At 43.5% G+C, this 18,247-nt stretch overlaps 1 protein-coding gene across 3 annotated transcripts in view; it reads left to right on the forward strand.

Moving 5' to 3' along the window:
- The first annotated feature begins 5,984 nt into the window (after window positions 1-5,984).
- EIF2AK3 (eukaryotic translation initiation factor 2 alpha kinase 3) overlaps window positions 5,985-18,247 on the forward strand; it is a 45,548-nt gene continuing 33,285 nt past the window's right edge. The window contains exons 1-2 of one of the 3 annotated variants that reach the window (XM_075048707.1): window positions 5,985-6,018; window positions 13,764-13,893. Coding sequence is in view for 1 of the 3 variants with exons in the window: in XM_075048544.1 (XP_074904645.1) it covers window positions 6,967-7,238; window positions 13,764-13,893 (402 nt within the window). In the remaining 2 variants the exon portion in view is untranslated. Of the gene's footprint in view, window positions 6,019-6,783; window positions 6,808-6,872; window positions 7,239-13,763; window positions 13,894-18,247 lie in introns of those variants that run through there. The other 2 variants (XM_075048632.1, XM_075048544.1) reach the window with 2 other exon arrangements.

An 18,247-nucleotide genomic window follows, 5' to 3' on the forward strand; every position in this document is an offset into this window, starting at 1 on the left:
GGCGGACTACAGCTCCCACAATGCACGACAGGGCTCGGCTCGGGGAGAGGGGTCGCCGGCTGCGCCACCCGCAAGCCCGAAGCAACTTGTGTTAGCGATGAATATACACCCATATAGACCGATATACGGGGCTTGGCGGGGATGGAGGGGTTGAGGCTTGCCCCTAAAGTGCAGAGGGAGGGGAAATGTTCCACCCGGAGGTGCGGGGGGAAGCCCTTGCACGGTGGTGCGGTGAGCTCGGGGGGTTATTCCAACTCCGCCTGGGCTCCCAGAGGGGTTAAGGAAGAGCCTTTCTGGGACTTTCACTCAAAACTTCGGAGCACGGTCTCGCTGGGAAGTTTTGATGCGTGTTGGGGGGGTTCGGGACTGGCGAGGCAGAGCCTGCCACGGCTGGGGCTCCGCAAGTCAGAATGTGGACATGACCAAAGACGCCGGCCCTTGGAGCGTGCGGTTATCAACCAGCGCTCACTCGTCCTTACCCCAGCCTGCAGCAGGGTCAGGATAAAACCCGACGGAGGTTTTCTGTCAGGGAGCACACAGAGCCTTTTTGTTGTTGTTCCCCTCCATCCTGGGTTGGCACCTGCTGAAACCGTTTCTGAAAAATTGGTATTGGAGAGGCAGGTCAACCTTCAAGTACCTCCGCACCAGCATTTTGAGTCCTGGGAGCCACATTAAGACCATGCACCGGCATCTTGGTTTCTCTCCAGGCTGCAATCCCACCAAGATGGATGAGAATTGCAGATATTTACCCCTTACTACTCACTCCAAGGTCAGACCACAATGCACAGAGAATAATCTTTTTTTTTTTTATTATGTGCACAACAGGAAAGCCGCTGTTGGCTTTTTTTTTTTTTAATTCTGTGCATGACTGACTTGCTTTGTTGCCAACCTCTCGTGATTCTGCTGTGATTTTTAAGGGCTAGAAACGTTTCCTTTTGTTTTCCCGGTGTCGGCACACCAGTCTTTGAACAATGGGGTGGTATTTCAACAAAGACTCTATTATCATTACCCAGGCTTATCTCAGTGCGGTAAGGCCTTACCTTTCTGCACAGAGCAGGTGACTTGCTATTAAGAGCGGCACGTGATTGCTGTACAGTTGCCCAGTGTTTTCTGCTAGCTGGCAACGATCTTTCCTGCAAGTTACACATTTTAAAGTGTGAATATGCACATCTAGTGGGATATAGATTTCGGAAAGATTCAGACCTAAGTACTGTGTTCTTCCATGATGCATTAATGGTAAAACTGAAGGAGCAGCTGACAGGGTTTGGGGTTATTCTGTTCAGTATCCTAAATGTTTGACTGCTGCCTGAAACAAAAAACAGTCATTGGGGTTTTACACTGATCCAGGAAGCCCATCCTTACATGTGGGCATCTCTCAAATCCCACTGGAGTGGGAAGTGTTAGCCCCGAAGTTAACTATGGGGTGATAAACCTGTTTGTATCCTCACAGCAATGGCTGATGGCTTTCTGCCTGGAGGAACACAAACGTTTCCACTTATAGATAATGGGGCTTTCTGTTAGCAATTTATTGGAATGTGCTGGTGAGTTACAGTTTCAGTGAATGCAGGAAAATCCTTCACTTATGGTGTGCTGAGCCTTGCCTATGCACAAAAAGGGGGCGTCGGACATTTTAGAAATTGATTTTCTTTAAGTTTCAGCAACAACCAGCTCTGCAAACAGCTCAAAGTCCTTTTGTACAAGCCTGTGTTTGTCCCGTGTCAAAGCCTCTCCGGGAGCCAACTCTCATCCTTCTCTGCTTCAGTACGGAGGGAGGTGTTTGAAACTGCTTTGTTTGAACAGACAGTTTGCTTGTCGAACAGGGCGGTAACTGCGAGGTGTTACCCCGAGCTAGGTGCCACACTGATGAACAGAGTAGCCTGGGCCATCAGGCTGGTAAGGGTGGCTGCATGATTATGGGTGCTGGATTCTGCATCTGAGGCTGAAATTACATGTTAGGAAATTACATGGTAGCTGAGATAACAGCTTGCTGTTGACAAAAAGGGAAGATCCTGCTCTTTACTCCCTTCATCCACCATACACTCTCAAGCCGGGTACAGAGTTTATGCTGGCTCTGGCATTCCCGTGCCCCTGTGCAGATTCACCTTACCACACAGGCAAAAAAAAAAGCAGTTTCTTCTTGCCTCTTCTTGCTGGTTTTTCTGATATGTAAAGCAACAAACAAAATCAAGGTGAGCTTTCCTTGACCTCTCCTGAGGAAGGCAGCAAGATCGATCAGCTGGGAGTGGGAAAGCTGTATGACCATCTTCTGTGGCAGATTTAGCCCAGCTTAAACCTGTTGGAAAAGCGCACGCTAACCTGAGTGAAATCCTAGCGAAGGCACAGCAGCCTCTGGGCGTTGGGTGTGTTTATCCAATTATCTGTATGTCCCTGTCATTTGGTAAGGCATGAAACAACTAAAAACGAACAAGACCTATGAAAGTAAAACTTCACCAACACACTGGGGAAACCAAGTGGAAGACGGAGCATTCCTAACTCATCTTTCCAGGTAAACGGTCTCTCTGGTTGGCAGTGGCTCTCCAAGCCTGTCATGTTCCAGCAATTACATTCTTGCTACCTAATTTTTTATCCTGCAAACTCCAGTTCAGTGACGTTTCTTCTGAATAACACCTGCTTCACTGGTTGTCTCTGGTTCGATCTGTTGGATGAAGAATTGCTTGGTTTTATTCTGCCTGTGAAAAGACATCAGCAGGGGTGCTGGTATACTAATTGCAACACACGCAGCTTTTTGATGGTCTGAGTTCTCCTGGGGGAACAGGCAGGCTATAAATGATCATTTTGCAGGGGACTACGACTGGCCCTTGGTACAGGGAAGCCACGAGGTGGCACGCTGGGCTTTTGCCGCTGCGCCTCGCCGCTCTGAGAGCAAGTTATTCAAGAAAAGCAGGCAGATCTTTAGCAGTGTTACGTAAAACACCATTCCTATTAACATCCATCCATCCTGCAAGAACAGGCTTTGATTTCCACATAAATGGCTGGTCAAATTTAAAGTTATTGTCATATGATTGAAATAGATCTCTTATGTCAGTCAGTCAAAACAGAATGGAGAATGAGTCATGCTTTGCAAAAAGCAGGAAGTTTGGTTTTGTTGGCACAAATTTTTAATACAGAGAGAAAATTACATGGCTGTATTGCAGTGTTTGTCTTAGGGATTTGTGAATAACATTGTCCATGCCTTAGAGAATGTTTCCAAAACAGAAAAGTAAAATCTTTTAGGTAATGATAGTTATTCCTTATGCCTCAGTGGTAAGGCATCTAGGAGGAGCCTGGAAGAAAAAGCGTACTCTCGTGAAAACTGTTAGAGCCCTCCTAAAATAAAAGGCTGCAATTGGAAGACTGCTGATCTGGGGCAGGGGGTGGGAGGAAATAGAAGAAAATGAGGTAATACTCATGGGTGTGATAGGAGTACTTGCACAAGGCTGTTACTGCTTTGCCTTAAGCGTAATACACCTTCATGAACCAGCACAAAGGTAGAAGTGCAAGTCTACTTGTGAAGTATTCTGATATTCTGAAACTTGCTGGGGTCTGTGGTCTCTAAGCCCCTTGAATAACTAGTGGGACAAGAGATAAGTTACTGTAAAAAAACATGGCACAGAACTAGTTTTTCTGCATGGTCTATAAATATAATGGAGTTTAAAATTTAAATACATTAGAGTTACCCTTCAACATGACTGTTCAAAACATCGCTATGCAAGAAAGATTAATTTAATGGGAACAGGTGCAGGGGAGGGCTAGTGAGATGAACGGGGGGAGCAGAGACCTAAAAGTGTAAGGGAAGAATAAAAGCCTTTGGCTTGGTTTGCCTAGCAAAACAGAAGGAATTTGATTACTCTTTATAAACATATGAAAGGGTAGACACTCAAGAGAGAGGAGTTATCTAAATAAAGAAAATATTAGCACAAGACCATATGGGTACAATAATAAAATGTCATTTAAGTTACTAAAAGTGACATAAGCCATTTGGCATGTGGCACAAGGTAAACTCTTTCGGACTTTGTTATAATGAAGTAAGTTAAAAAAAACCCCCAAACCTCTGGACTGCAATTCAGTGGTTGTCTGGGGAGCAGTGTTCATGACCTGACTTTGCATACATCTGGTGCTTTAAAAGAGCCGTATTTCCAACTCATCAGAAAATAAGAGTGCAAGCAGGAAGAAAAATTTAGGTAGAAGTCTAAAAATGACAAATACAAGCTCTTTAAAAATAGCTCGCTGAGCGAGCAAAGAGCCACAATTTCAAAATCAAGAGAGAAAATACATTGACAATTCCTGGTTTATTAGTGGACTGGAGAGAGTGATTAAAAATGAAAAATAAATAGTCAAAATGGGGAAAGCGGGAAATAAAAAAGTGTTGGTATAAATAAGAAGTTATGAGAAGCAGAGTAGTTATTGGAAGTGAAGCACATCAAAGGAAATCCATAGCTGGCAAGGCTAAATCCCAGAAAACCCTAGTAATGCTACAGGCCCATTACTAGATGGACATGATTAAAATGTCAATAATGATGCAGAAGTGTTCATTGAACATTTATGATCTATGTTTGTAAAGAAGCAGGAAGATATGCGGGTGGATTACTTAACAGTGATGTGATAAATTTCAGTCCATTAGTAACCAATGAAGCTCTTGTCTTCTAGGGTAACTGTGGCCCAGTAGCTCTGAAACAGCTGGCTGTGGACAACCCTTGTCTGTTGACAGTCATCTTTGGTAAACCTTGATATACTAGGGCAATCCTAGAAAGCTAAAAAAGTGCCAGGTTGGTATCTGTCTTCAGAAACGACAGTTGTATCATATGTAGTAAATGTAGATGTAAGAACAGTTCCTGGATAAGGACCACAGAAAGTTTGTATGTGACTCAGATTAAAGAATTAGTAATGCCAGTCAGAGGTCAAATAGAAATCTCATTTCATGCTTCAAGAAGACAACAAATAATTCAATTTCCTCTGGAAGGTGTAATAAACTTTTTAAAGGATTTTTACTTAGAATGGCACAATATTTTAATTAAAAAAACAGGGTAATAAAGCATCAGTTAAGAATATATTAAACACTGGCCACATAGATTATTATTTTTTTAGAACTGGCTATGAATCATTACTGAATAAAGCTACTTCTAATGGGATCCCTCCAGGATCATGTATGCTATAATATGCATGTCCATAATCAATATTTTCATTAGTCATCTGGAAGTAAATACAAAATCACTCCTAATACAATTTGCAGATGACATCTGCATCAGCAGGGTGGTACAATCAGGATGACAAGGGCCATTGTTCAAAACATGGCAAACTCGGTCTGGATAAAGGGACTGCCACGTAAGACAGTCAAATGCAAAGCCACGCATCTCAGGTATGCGTATGTATGTGGAGGAAGAAAAACATCATGCTGTGTGCTCTCTAATGGCCTACAGTCAGTCTTTGGAGGCACACCTAGGGATATACTAGAGCCTTTTCTAGCCCTGGATACAGATGAACACAGCACCCTAATCTCCATATTCTGAAATGGGATGCTGGGGGAAAAAAAAAGGAAAAGGGGAGGGACAGAGAACTATAATTTAAGGGCTGGGGGAGATGCCAGAATTGAAGAGTTTGTAACTAATTTGCTTTGTTACCTAGATGATAAAAGGTGTGGCTTCGTAACTACATACCTACCACTACAGGGATCAACACTGACACAAAAAGACTCACGGTAGCAGCACAAGTCATGGCATGGTCGATCGCAGGCCATGGGCATGGAGTTGGTGTGGGCAACAGCCTGCCTCGGAGATGGGAGCTGAGGGAGCCGCCCCTCCTGCTCTCCAGAGCAAAGGAGAGAATGGTAACTGCTGGCAGGGGTGGAAAAACCGTCCCTGAAGGATGCAGAGGTGTCACCTGCTGGATCATCAAAATCCGTGAATACATGAAGGAAACATGAGTTGAATGTACCACAGATGGCCGGTGAGGCTGTGGCAACGCTTGGCCAACAAGATGGGGCAGCCGATCTTCGGCCTACCGGTCACCACCTTGTGTCAGGTGCGTACCGACCCAGCCAAGCTCGTCTGCCAGAGCCAGGCCAGCCGGGGCAGCCATTAACGGGGGAACGAGCTCCTGAGGGGAGCGGTTGATCCCGCCATGCCCTTTCCTGAAGGAGACAGGGCCCTCGGCCGGACAAGGCGCCTGAGGCAATCTAAACCGCCGACCTCGGGAAGGGGATGACGGCTACGGGCACCTCAGCGGAGCCTCTATGTGTTAGTGTGGGTATCGAGCAAGCTATGCGGACCCTCGCCGGTGCCGCCGTTCCCTCAGCCCGCCCGGGGGGACACGGCAGGGCCGGGCGCCCTCCGCCCTTCCCGCCCGACGAGTCCATTCCGCCCCCGAAGGGGGGCTTTACCCACCCACCCCCGTCCCGCGCGCCGGGTGGTGCGCGCCGCTGGCCCCGCCCTGCCGACACGGGGGAACAGCCACGTCTCCAGCCCGGCGGAGGGCCGGCCGGGAAGGGGCGGGGCCGCACCGCCCGTCGCTCCAGTCAGCAGCACGTGTGGCGCGGCGGCTCCGCCAATCCCAGAGCAGGTCGGTGAATCATGCGCTTTCGACTGGTCGGAGCAGCGGGGAGAGGGGAGGGGGGAGAGAGCGGCGTGACTCCGATTGGCCCGGCGGCCGTGTTGACAAACACCGCTCCCACCCTCCCTCCCTCGCCGCCGGCCGCGCCAATCAAAGGGAAGCGTCGGGCGGAGCGGCGTGGCGCCGGACCAATGGGCTCCCTCCCCGCCGCGAAGGGGGCTGGGCGGCGGTGTGGAGGGGCGGGTCGCGCGCGGAGTGCCGGTACGTGGCGGGCGAAGCGGGGCGGGGCGGGGCGCCGGGCGGGGCGGGGCGGGCTGCGGCGGGCGCCCATTCTGTGGCGGCGGCGGCGGCGGGGTCGGCAGCGGAGGCAGCGTTCATGTCCTAACGGCTGGTTGGCGGCGGGCGAGGCGGGGCCCCTCCATGCGGGGGCCGCGGTGCCGCAGCGCTCTGGCCGCCTTCGCTTTGCTGGTGCTGTTCGGAGTGGCGGCGGGCGGCCCGGAGCCGCCGCCGGCGCCGGTGGGCGATGCCGCGGCCGTGGAGGCCGTTTTTGGGTTGGGGGCGGCCGCCGCTCCCGCCGCTTTGCCGGCAGGTTCGGCTGACGTGACGGTGGAGGACGATGAGGCCGGTGTGGCCCCGGCGGCGCCCGGCGAGCAGGAGCCTGAGGAGAGCGGAGAGGCCCGGACCGGCGGCAGGTGGGCGGGGGGGGGGGGAACTGGGATGAGGGTCGGTGAACTGGGAGTGCTGGGGGTGGGGGGGGTCGGTGACTGGGGCTGCTGTGAGGCGTTCGTCCCTCTGGGCAGGGGGGGTCAGTGCGTGGAGATGTTGGGGGGGGGTTAGCGCCCGGTTTGGGGGTGCTCGGGGGGGGTCAGTGCCTCAGGGGAGAAGGAGGCAGGGTCCGGGGCTGGGGGGGGGGTCCAGGGGGTCGTGTTGTGGGGAAGGGGGTCGTGCAGGAGTGGGGTTGCGCTGCGGGGGGGGGGGGAATAGCACTTGGTCGGGTCAGAAGGGTTGGAGTGGGGAGAGAGGTGGGAGAGTTGGGCTGTGGGTTGTTTGGGGGGGGGCACGGAGAAGTGAGGGTGCTGGGAGGTCGTGCGTGGGGCTGAGTGTAGGGACGCGCAGGGAAGTATCGGAGGGTGGGAGGAGAGGGGAAGGGGGGGGAAGAGATGAATCTCGTGATGCGGGTGGACGTAGCGCTGCAGTGATGGACGGGCTGGACTGAGGGCCGAGGGAGAGGCTGTGGCATGTCAGGACCTCGCCATCGCTAAGGTACTTGGGGTTTTCTGTGGCTGTTGGTAAGAAAAAAGGGTGCCTTAATTCTTAGACAAATAAGCTGGCGGATGTCACGCTATGTGACATCTGGCCAGTCTGCTTACCCTGGTAATATCAAGTCTCGATCCCTTCCTTGACTTGTTACCGGGTGCCGGTGCTGTGCCTGCAGGAAGGAGACCCAAAAGCACTGCATCTGTACTCTAAACTCTTCCCAACACCTGCAACTCACAGTTGTTCAGAGCATCATACCCCTTTCTGTCATCATTTCTCTTTCTTTTAAAGAAAACGCAGTTCTCCTGTTTACTTAATTGTCTGTTAAACGCAGACACTGGTGTAGGCTTGCAGGGAAGCCAAACACGCAAGACAAATTGCCGAACAAGTTTCAGAATATAACGAGGGGGAATAACCGCATGTGGCAAGGAGCTCTGGCAAAAGGAAGATTTTAATGAATGACTCAAGTGCAGAAATGTTACTGAGCTGTTTCCAGTCTCTGAATTGGCTGAGAAAGATGAGGTGATAAGCCACAGCCAGAGTTTAAAGGAAGAAGCGCATGACTAAGTGCCTACTATATTTGAGGACCTGTTCTAAAATTGAAAAGCCCAAAGCTTTTTGCTAGTTTACCTGAGCATTCACTTAGAGCAAGAAACCGGCTGATAACTTGGCAACCTCTTTCAGGAAAATCTATTCACGTATTAGCAACAGGATCGTTCTTTTGTGTATCAGATCATCAAAATCCTACCTAGTTTATTACAATTCTACTGTATTCAGTTTTCAATAAGACCTTCCTTTATTTAGCCCTGAAAATATTTAAAAATGAATTTTCTGTTTGACTACTAGAACTAAGTAAAATAAACTAAAGATGTTCAATTTAGTAATTTAAGCCTGAGATTAGATGTAGCTGTTCTCTAATTGATTAGTGCATAGGAATAGATTTGCTGTCATCAAATAAAATAGAATGGCTGCCTGGCCATAGTATTTGCTTGCATTTTTTTATTTTTTTCATCTGTATGTGCGAGATCTCTATTCACCTCAGCTAATTGTTCTTCAGCAATAAAATATCCATATAATATAACAGGTCAGTGTAATCTGAAAAAAACCCAACAAAACCCAAACCTCAGCTGTTTTTGCTGTAGGCAAATGAATGTAATCATCTTGGGTTTGAGGATTTTTTTAATTTCCTGGAAGAAAATGTGAGGGTTAGTGAATTACCATGTTCTTTACATACAAACATGCAGGTTTTGAAATTGGAATAGCTGTTTAGAGTTCAAGTTTGACAAACAACCGTATTTGCAATGTCCCAAATGGTTTTTGAGGGTTGAGGTTATTAGGGTTTTGGGTTTTTAATTGAAACAGCAGTAGTGGTAAATGTTGATGGTAAGTTCTGCTTTGTTTTTCGAACAAAACCAACTTATTTGAATAAATACAAAGTTTTTCTGTAGTGAAAGGGTGTAGATGAGCTAAATAAGTGTTCATCCCCTATCCTGTTTACATCTTCCCTTGCAATCTTAGCCCTTTTCTTCTGTTCGTAGGTAAATCAGATACCTTCACTTCTGTAAAGTAGAACAGAGCTGTGCTTAGACCACCTGATCTCAAAAAGTGGGCTGTGTTCATGATGGGATATAAACAATGGGTTTAAGGCCCAGGACTGGCCTTTTGTCAATGTATGTGGAAGCTTGTAGTAGGTATTTTGCATAGTTTCAAGGGGGAACATGATAACTGCACTTCAATAACAAGCTTGTGTCTGTGAGTGAAAGAGGATAGGAAATGGTAAGAAAACATTTTCATTTAACTGTAGAGGCTGTTTGTACGTGGTCGGGGTGGGGGAAGTATGTCCAGATGTGTCTTCTTTCATATTGACAAAGTGCAAATAAAATCGTGGCTATATAGTATTAGCTTAGCCTCTGCCAGCTGCTGTGATTACAGATACCTTTGTATGCACTATGTTGTACTGGCCCCTTGCTTTAGTCCTTCTGCAGGCCATCTGTAAGGGCCCAGAAGGGATTTTCTTTTCCATCACTTGGTTCATGATATGTTCTGGAGCAGCAGCTAAAGGCAAGGTGAAATGCGTAAGTGTCGTCTTCATTTTACTGATGTTCGTTGTTCAGGTGCCTGGTTGATGGATCCTGGGATTTAAGTAATTGCCGAGTTTGGAGTGATTCCTTTCTGTATCTTTTTTTCTTCTGGTCCAGGCTTATAGAGACTATTGCAGTTCTGGTTTTGCGTTGGTGGGGTTTTTTCCTTCTCTATATCTGTGGGATGTGATTCACTCCTTAGTATATAGCCAGTGATTTACTTTCAACAAATGTCTTGCTGTTTCAAGAATTTGCAGCCTGGGTGCTGTTTGTCTCTATCTTCCTCACTTCCTTGGCGTTATAGTTGTGACTTTTGACCTTTTTACCTTCGACCTTAAGTTGGGTAATATTTTGTGTTTTGTGTGGGATGGTATGCAGAATTGAGGTCTAGTTTGGTAGTGTTCTTGGAAAACTTCTATGTTGTTGGAAGCTGACTTCTTTGGTCAAGGTAGTCTTTAAGCTTTACCCCAGTCAGGAGGTAGTGTTGCTAAAGCCAGTGATAAGGTATCGCTTTGCAGAGAATAACAGAGTTTATCAGGTTTAACCGAAATAGAAGCTAACACAGGAATTCCTTTTCCTTGCAACTTGTCAGTTAGGTATCCCAAAGATGCACCCAGAATATCGCTATTTCAGTTTAATGTAATGAAGTTGCAGGTACCTCTAACCTCTTCAGACAGCAAAGACTTGCAAAGAGATGGTTGAAAGGACAGCTCTTTATTCTTGAATCGTGGCCATATTCTACTGGTGTTTATAAGAATTCACTGTAAGGATTGGGCATAATGTGCTACAGTAAACTTATGACAGCACTGTGGGGTGACAAAGAGCAAGTTGCCTGCCTGTTTTTAAGCTCCGAAATAGTTTCTTGAAGTAGTTGCCTAAATTACTTTTATCAGAACGTGTTAATCTAGTGCTTGATTAGACTACCTGAAAGATGGGAAGATCTCTTGTTACTACTTCATACTCTCGGTATGCAAAGCTGCAAGCAGTGGAATCTCACAGAGAAAGGGAGGAAGCTTGAAAAAAGGAAAATCTGATAGTGAGAATGTGTAACACTAGCACGGGTCTAGGGCACATGTAGACAAATTGCAGGTCTTATACCAATTAGAGTTTAAGTGACAGGATTTTAACTCACTGGAGTCGGTCAGAGATGGGGAGGACAGGTATTAAGATTTTAATTTATAGAAAAATAGAGTTAAGTAACACAAGGAATTTATTACAAGAATAAGGATTTTTAGAAGTTTTCTTCTGACACGCAGGATTATTGTTGAAGAGCAACATGAAGATGGGACCGGAAGCATGATTGTTTAGTTCAAAATGAGTCAGTCACTCATTAAAAAAGCAGAGAGAAATGTATGCTTTGCTTGCGCCTAGTTCCAGTTCTAAAGGTAGCCACATGCAAGATTTAGGCACAGCCAAGCTGGTCCTGTTCCTATGTCTCACCAAAGTGTTTGCTTAGTAGGTGGAGTTTGTGAAACGAAGTCCGTTACAGAGCTGGTGGCCAAGGGCACTAATAAAGAGTACCATTGCACCCAAGAAAAGTCAGGATTTTTAGGGTATGGAGAAGCAGTTGGTTAAACCAGTTTCTCAGAGTGTGTGCTATTGGTACAAAGGTTCTCTTTGAAGGCATGTTTCGTCCGTCCCCCCTCCCTTCCCTAATCAGCTAAACTTAAAACGTAAGTGTGGTTACACCATGATTTGGGTGACCGCAGGTCATGATGGAGGTACAAATTCCAAAACTACCATCTGGGTGGCAGTGGTGAGCCTTTAATAATGAGAACTCTTGGGGAAGGTTGAGGTTTGCATCTTGTGGGGAAAGATGCGCAAAGGTAAGATACAAAGGCATAAAACATCTGGTACTTGAGGGAGAAGTCAAGCAGGAGGAATTAGATAAAGGAAAACAATGGGGGTAGATGGGAAGGAAACATTTCACAGTATGATTTTAGGATTTTTCTTCTCTACAGTGTTACTGCCAAAATTCCATCCATTCTAGCTACATTTCTGCCTCTTTTATAACCTAGTTGTCAGCTGGATCAACATAAAATTTAAATAGACCCACTTGGAATAATATTTTTGTGCAGTGCTAGAGGACTTCAGATAAATTATTTTACCATAAAGCAAACAGATTCTGTTAAATGTGTGTCCAAGGACTTTAGTGTGTGAGCACTTGTTTACGGTGCTTGAGAACAGTCTCCTGCAATCCAGTTTATTATTAACCCAGTCTTGGTTTCTGTACAGTTGGAATAATTGTATGTACTCAGCTTATAAAACCTCATGTATCCTACTGTTCAAATATTTGCACAATTGGTATTTTTCTAACAGTTTCTTAAACTAAGCTTTTGGAGGAATCTGGTGCTTGGCCACCTTCAGAAGTAGGAGCTGCTATATTATTTTTGGTACAGGTGAAAGGTGTATTTAATTTTCTCTTTAACAATGTAGTGCTGTAGTACAGTATAAGGTCCTGTAAAATGTGTGGGTTACTTTTATGTGTAAAACGGCAGTGTTTTACATGACCTTTGTTATAGGTGATGTAATAAGCCAGTATCCTTGAACATGTTTTTATCATGATTCTACTTTTTTCCTCTTCAAAGAAAAACAATAGCCCCCATCATTTCCTCCCTACTTCAGCTTACTACACTGGTGGCTTTGGACAAGTGAATGTATTTGGCTTCAGTGCTACACAACAATCTAGTGTCCCTTACTGTTTAAAGTAATGATTCATATACATGTCTGTGTGTGCACTACCTCACTGCGCCGCTCTTTCACACCCTCCCCTCCCCCCCCCCCCCAAAATAGTTAATCTACCCATCAGGTTTATTTGCACAGTTCCTTATTCTCATTGAAAACAATGTCTATAAAGGTCTTTCTGGGTCACTAGATCCAGCCCCCCTCAGTACAAGCAGTGTATAAAGTGATCAAGCTTTACTCCCACAGCCTTTGAAGATTGGTGAGCCTGCTGCAAGCAAAAACTGCCAACACATCCCAGCTTTTTCAGGTCAGAGTGAAACAATCAATCGTCAAGGAAAAAAGGCCCTTCAAAAATGCCTTGTCAGTGTTTTGTCTCTGATGTGTTGTTCAGTTTTTTGGTTTGGTTTTTTTTTTTGCTTGTTTTTTATTTTAGTGCTTGAGTTCTAGCCCAACCAGAAAAGCTTATTCTAATTGTACTGCTGTGTAAGAAACAAGATTTACTAAAAACGATGAGCTTCAGGCACTGCAGAAATTAACAGCTAGCCTGCCATTACCATGTATCCCCAGACAGATAGGCTACTTAAAGCCTAAGCTGCATAAGGCAGTTTGCTTGCTTTGTTGTCCGCAGACATTGGAGGTTGTTTCTGGTGTCCTGTGTATGCTTTAGGCGAGACTTGTTTTATTCTAAGACTTGACAAATCTCCAGGATTTCCGTGTTTCCTCCAGAGGTACTGAAAACTTAGTTGCGACTTAATATTTCTTATGTACTGCTTTGCTGGGTTAATAGTTTTGGGTTTAGGTTGTTTTGAAAGGACATATTGAAGATCAGTGTGGAAGGGACTGGAGAAATAGGATCTATACTCTTTGTGTAAATATCTCAAAAGAAAATAATTTCATTCAGTGTTGTAGTGGTAACACCTGCATGTGGGAGCAAAAAGTCAACTATTTTCCCCTGAAACTGAACTCTGAAAGTGTCTTATAACATGTAAATTGGTATATGACATCCAGCCAAAGACTTCAACTTTTCTACTCTCTCTTGTTGGTCTAGGTAGAGCTACCAAGTTAAATTGCTCTTTTGCGGACTATATAGACTTAACTTTAAAGTTGGAGTTGCACTCCATTAAATATAGAAAGCAGCTAGTAGATAAACTCCATACGGCTGTAGTTTTGACTGTGAATGCTTCCAACTTGCAGATCTCTAGTAATTATCAGCACTTTGGATGGACGAATTGCCGCACTGGATCCAGAAAACAGTGGGAGAAAACAGTGGGATCTGGATGTGGGATCAGGTTCTCTTGTGTCATCCAGTCTCAGTAAACCAGAGGTAAGGCTAAAGCTTTTTCCTGACTAAGTCTTTAAAAACAGAATTTTCTCTAATAAAATGAAGGCAGCTTTCTCCGTATTTGATAGATGTTAAATAACGCAGCAAAGTTAGTATGGATAAAGTTTAACAGCTATTCTCAAACTTTCATTTGGAGTGCTTACATCATGTTGCCATTTCAAACTAGAGCTTGTCAGCATTTTAGTCTTGCAATTGACGTATGTGATAACTATCAAACTAGATGATGTAACTGAGTTTGGGAATTGTATGTAATTGCTGATTGAAAACAAGTTACTTGTAATTTGAAGCAAATGAAAGGATCATCTGCTTTGTATTACTAGAGTGTGTTTTGGCAAGTAGTGGCTGTGTCTTTTTCCCCCTCTTAAGAAAAGCAAAAGTCCTTGTGACTTAATGAAGAAAGAATTGGGGTTTTTTATCCCAGATAAGCAGGCTGCCTATGAAATAGAATGTGTTAGCAATGAAATAGTGCTGAAGGTCACCCTGAAGTACTGAGTGGTAGAGGCTTGCATCACTTCTTGCTGATGAACTGTAAGAAGGAAATCTAAAGAATTAAATTTCTTGTTTGGTGCTATTTCCACCATCAGTTTGAATAAACTTAGGCTAGAAATTAGAAGGAAGTTTTTTGCCTTTTTTTTTTTTTTTTTTCTGCACTGAAAAAGTGAGAACCGTGAGTCATTCTCTCCTAGGATTAGGAGGAATAAATATACCAACTAAGAGGTACTTTGTGGTGATGACAAAGTGCACGGTCCTTCTCTGTTGTGGATCGTTGGATTTGATGACCAGTCCTATATCATGCTTTTGCATGACGAGCATTGGAGAATGAAAGTTGAATTCAGAGGTATTAGGACTGTATATGCTTCCTGCTTGTGGTTCTTTGCTGCTGTCTGTTTACATGACCTCAGTTTTGGTATAAAGAAGTCTAAGGAAAGATTTGGTCTGTTGCTGTGGTAGTGTAAGTATGAGAGCTAGTAATAGGTATCTTGGATTGCAAAAGTAATGTGAGTGTTAACTCATGTTCCTTTGTTTCTGAGAGAGAATTTTATTTATGGATGCAACTTTCTGAGAGTTGTTCAGAGGTATTTTTGTGTTTAAGAAAAAACACTGTAGGAAAGAAGAACTTCCCCAAAAAAATATGTTCTAGAGTAGAATTGAAAAGAATACAAAAACTGTAAAGAGGAAGGTATCAGTTATAAACTGTGGTCTTTCACAAATGTTTTCAGTGCTAGATACTTAAAAAAATTGGTCTGTTATCTGTTGCTGCAAATAGTTTCTGATGACCACAGTGAAAATAGAACCACTGGTTATAAAACACACATTTGAAATCTGTGCAAATATAAACTTCCTTTTTCACTACAAATTAACACATAAGCCCAGGTTTTAAAAGATTTCAAGAATGCAAGCATTTAATACTATAGAAGTGGTTTTGCAAATCTAGATTTTTGTCGCTCAACTGATCTGTCCAGAGTTTTGATCTTTTTCCAATGTGGTATGACTGTAGAAACTAAAGGTTGGTGCTTAGACAACAGAAATTGTAGTTTATCTGTGCAATATTTAATTCCCTTTTGTGGCTACAAGTTAGCAGGTAGTGGGTGTCATAAGAATACACTTTTAAAGAGCGTTTGTTATGCATATAGAAAGTTTTCAGATGGATTTTCAAATTGTTTCATTTCTGTGGCCAAAGACACTGATGGATTTTGGCAGTTAAGATGCAGAGCCTGTGAGAGAACTAATTTTGGAAGTAAAACTTCATTCTGGCCTTTTAGAAGCCGTTAAGTGTTATGAATATAGACTTACTGTCATGTAAACAAATGCTGTTAAGATAAGACAGAATTTAACAAGAAACAAAAGTGACGAATACTCCAAATAAGCTACACTTAAACATTTAAATATTTAAATGTTTAAAATAAATATTTAAATGTTTAATCTGCTGTCAGTATCAGCTGGAAGACTTCATGCAGTGAATCTAGACACTACTTGAGTGAGTAATTGGCCTCATTAAAATTGTTGGGACAATTTTGGTTTGGGTCAAAATATTAAATTTATTGAAATCTCAGAGTCTGTCATCTCCCCACTCTACAGTATTTCCTTTCTAATTTGGGCATGTGGCATTGTTGAGTTTTTTACCCTCTCTAACTAACTATTGAGGCTTTTTCTTCCTCTTCCAACATTTTGAGGTGAAAAAGGTCTCTGTGCTTTCAACCACAGTATTATCTTCATCATAGAACAATATCATTATGTAAGCTGTTAACATACATCTTGCAAGAAATGGCAGATGAGAAACTTTTTGCGTTACACTTGCAGTGTTAAAAGGTTTGTGTTCTTTCAGAGTGAGGAAAGTGTGTGCTGCTGTGTCTCAATTGTTTTGATGAGGTTTTTTTTAGCTATCTTGGGTGAGAGTGCAATGAACTGTAGTTCCAGGTCCTGGTGCGAAAGCATCAATTTAATTTCCAAGTGTCTTTTAAGAAAAGACATTAGATCTTCAAACTTTCGGTGTTTAATAGAACTGTAGTTACTTCGTTTGCCTAACTGTAAAATGTGAACTTGGCTGTCTGGAGCTCATGTGTTAATTAGGAAAGCGAGGTAGTAAAATTTCAAATGTTCCAGCAGCTCTGTCAAACACTTCAGATCTTGAAACTACTGCTTAAGACACTGACAAGTGAGATGTTCATCATTTGTCATGTGAACGGATCAATTAGAAAGGAAAGGCTGCTGAACTACTGATTGTGTGTCTGGGTAACTAAAATGGTAAAATTCATTCCTTGGCTCTAAACTCCAACATAAACAATCATGGTCAGGGTGCCAATGCTGAAAAGGTATGTCTTTGCATTTTGGTCTTGCGCATAAGAATTTAAAAACTTTGTTTCCCTGTCCATTGTGTTAAAATGAAAAGCCCTTCTCTATAAAAGCTGTATGTTTACAACTCCAAGATTTCTTGTTACTTGCACATAAAGATTGCCTGTTGAAGTTCAGGGTAAGGTCATTGAATTTCAACTTTTCTAAAAGGGAGCTTACTTTTAATGAAAACACTTTAATTTACTCTTTAAAATTTAGCTTTGTAATGAATGTATTGTCTGTACTTAGACAAAAGAGAATACTTTTGGGAGAATCAGCCTTTTAAAATAATGATGCTTAATCATAGTGAAAATAGAGAACTGCCCCTCAAGCAGTGGAAATGGTTCATAGCCCATCATTATGAGACTGTTGTCATTTACTAATGCGGGTGATGCGTTCTTTTACCTTCACACTTTTATACTAAATTACTTAATGGGCTTCTGCATCTTTCTTTTATGAGAATCTATTAATGAGAGAAATGAAAGCGTGAGCTTGCCTATATATTCAAAAGACTGGCCAATGGTGGCTAGCATGACTGATGGGACAGTGGGAGGCTGGAGAAGAGACAGAGACAGAAAAAAAAAAGCCTACCGTGGGCTGGATAAATGGTAGAGATACTCCTGTGAAAAAGCTGGTAGCTGATGTTTGATGGGAAAGGGGAGAATAAGTGGGAGACTTGGTGGTGATGATGTGAGACTAACAGCTTAAAAATACATTGATGACTGTGACGCAATTTTTCTTTGCACTGTCAGGAACGCTGGAGGGAGTTCAGCCTGACAGGGCAGCTCCAGTTGTAGTAGTTTCAGTGCTCTGACCAGATGCTACACTGGGATGTACTCGATAAAAGTAACTGTATTGGCTCATGATTTGGCTGTTACAGACTAATCCCTAAGTAAGCATCTTATTTCCTTATTTGAGAGACTGGGGATCATGAGACAAAATGAGTTTCAGTCCACAAGGCTGACATTTAGAGCGGTCATAGTAAACATACCACTGTATCCTGGAAAAATGAAATACTTGGCTTATGCTGTGTCACAAAATCTGTCAACATTCCTATCCCTCTAAAGGGTCTCAGTGTCTTTGAATTGCATTGTATATGTTTTAAATTCTTACCATTTTTTATTGTGATAGCCACATAAAATAAACTTTTCTACAAACTTAGACATCTGTGTGATCTTTTTTGGACATAAAAATGGCATGTTTTTGTGGAATAGCCTAGTATTATATTTTTTTCCTCCAGAGAAATGTGGAGATGCGAAGTTTTATACTGAAGTCAGCTGAAAACTAATTGCATTGTAGGCAAAGTGAACCCATACATATCTTTAGCAGATTGTTCCTTTTTTGCCCTTTGGAGAGGATAGACTGATGCTTAGAGCAGTGAGTTGAGAGAGGATTTTTGAAATCGCCAAGGCTCTACTAGTGACAGGATTTAATGTACAGTATGAATGTATCTTTTTTTTCTTTTTTTTCCTTCCCTTTATCTGCATTATAAACATGTTCAAAT

Source organism: Buteo buteo, chromosome 1 (genome assembly GCF_964188355.1).
Source record: "Buteo buteo chromosome 1, bButBut1.hap1.1, whole genome shotgun sequence".
Classification (NCBI taxonomy): domain Eukaryota; kingdom Metazoa; phylum Chordata; class Aves; order Accipitriformes; family Accipitridae; genus Buteo; species Buteo buteo.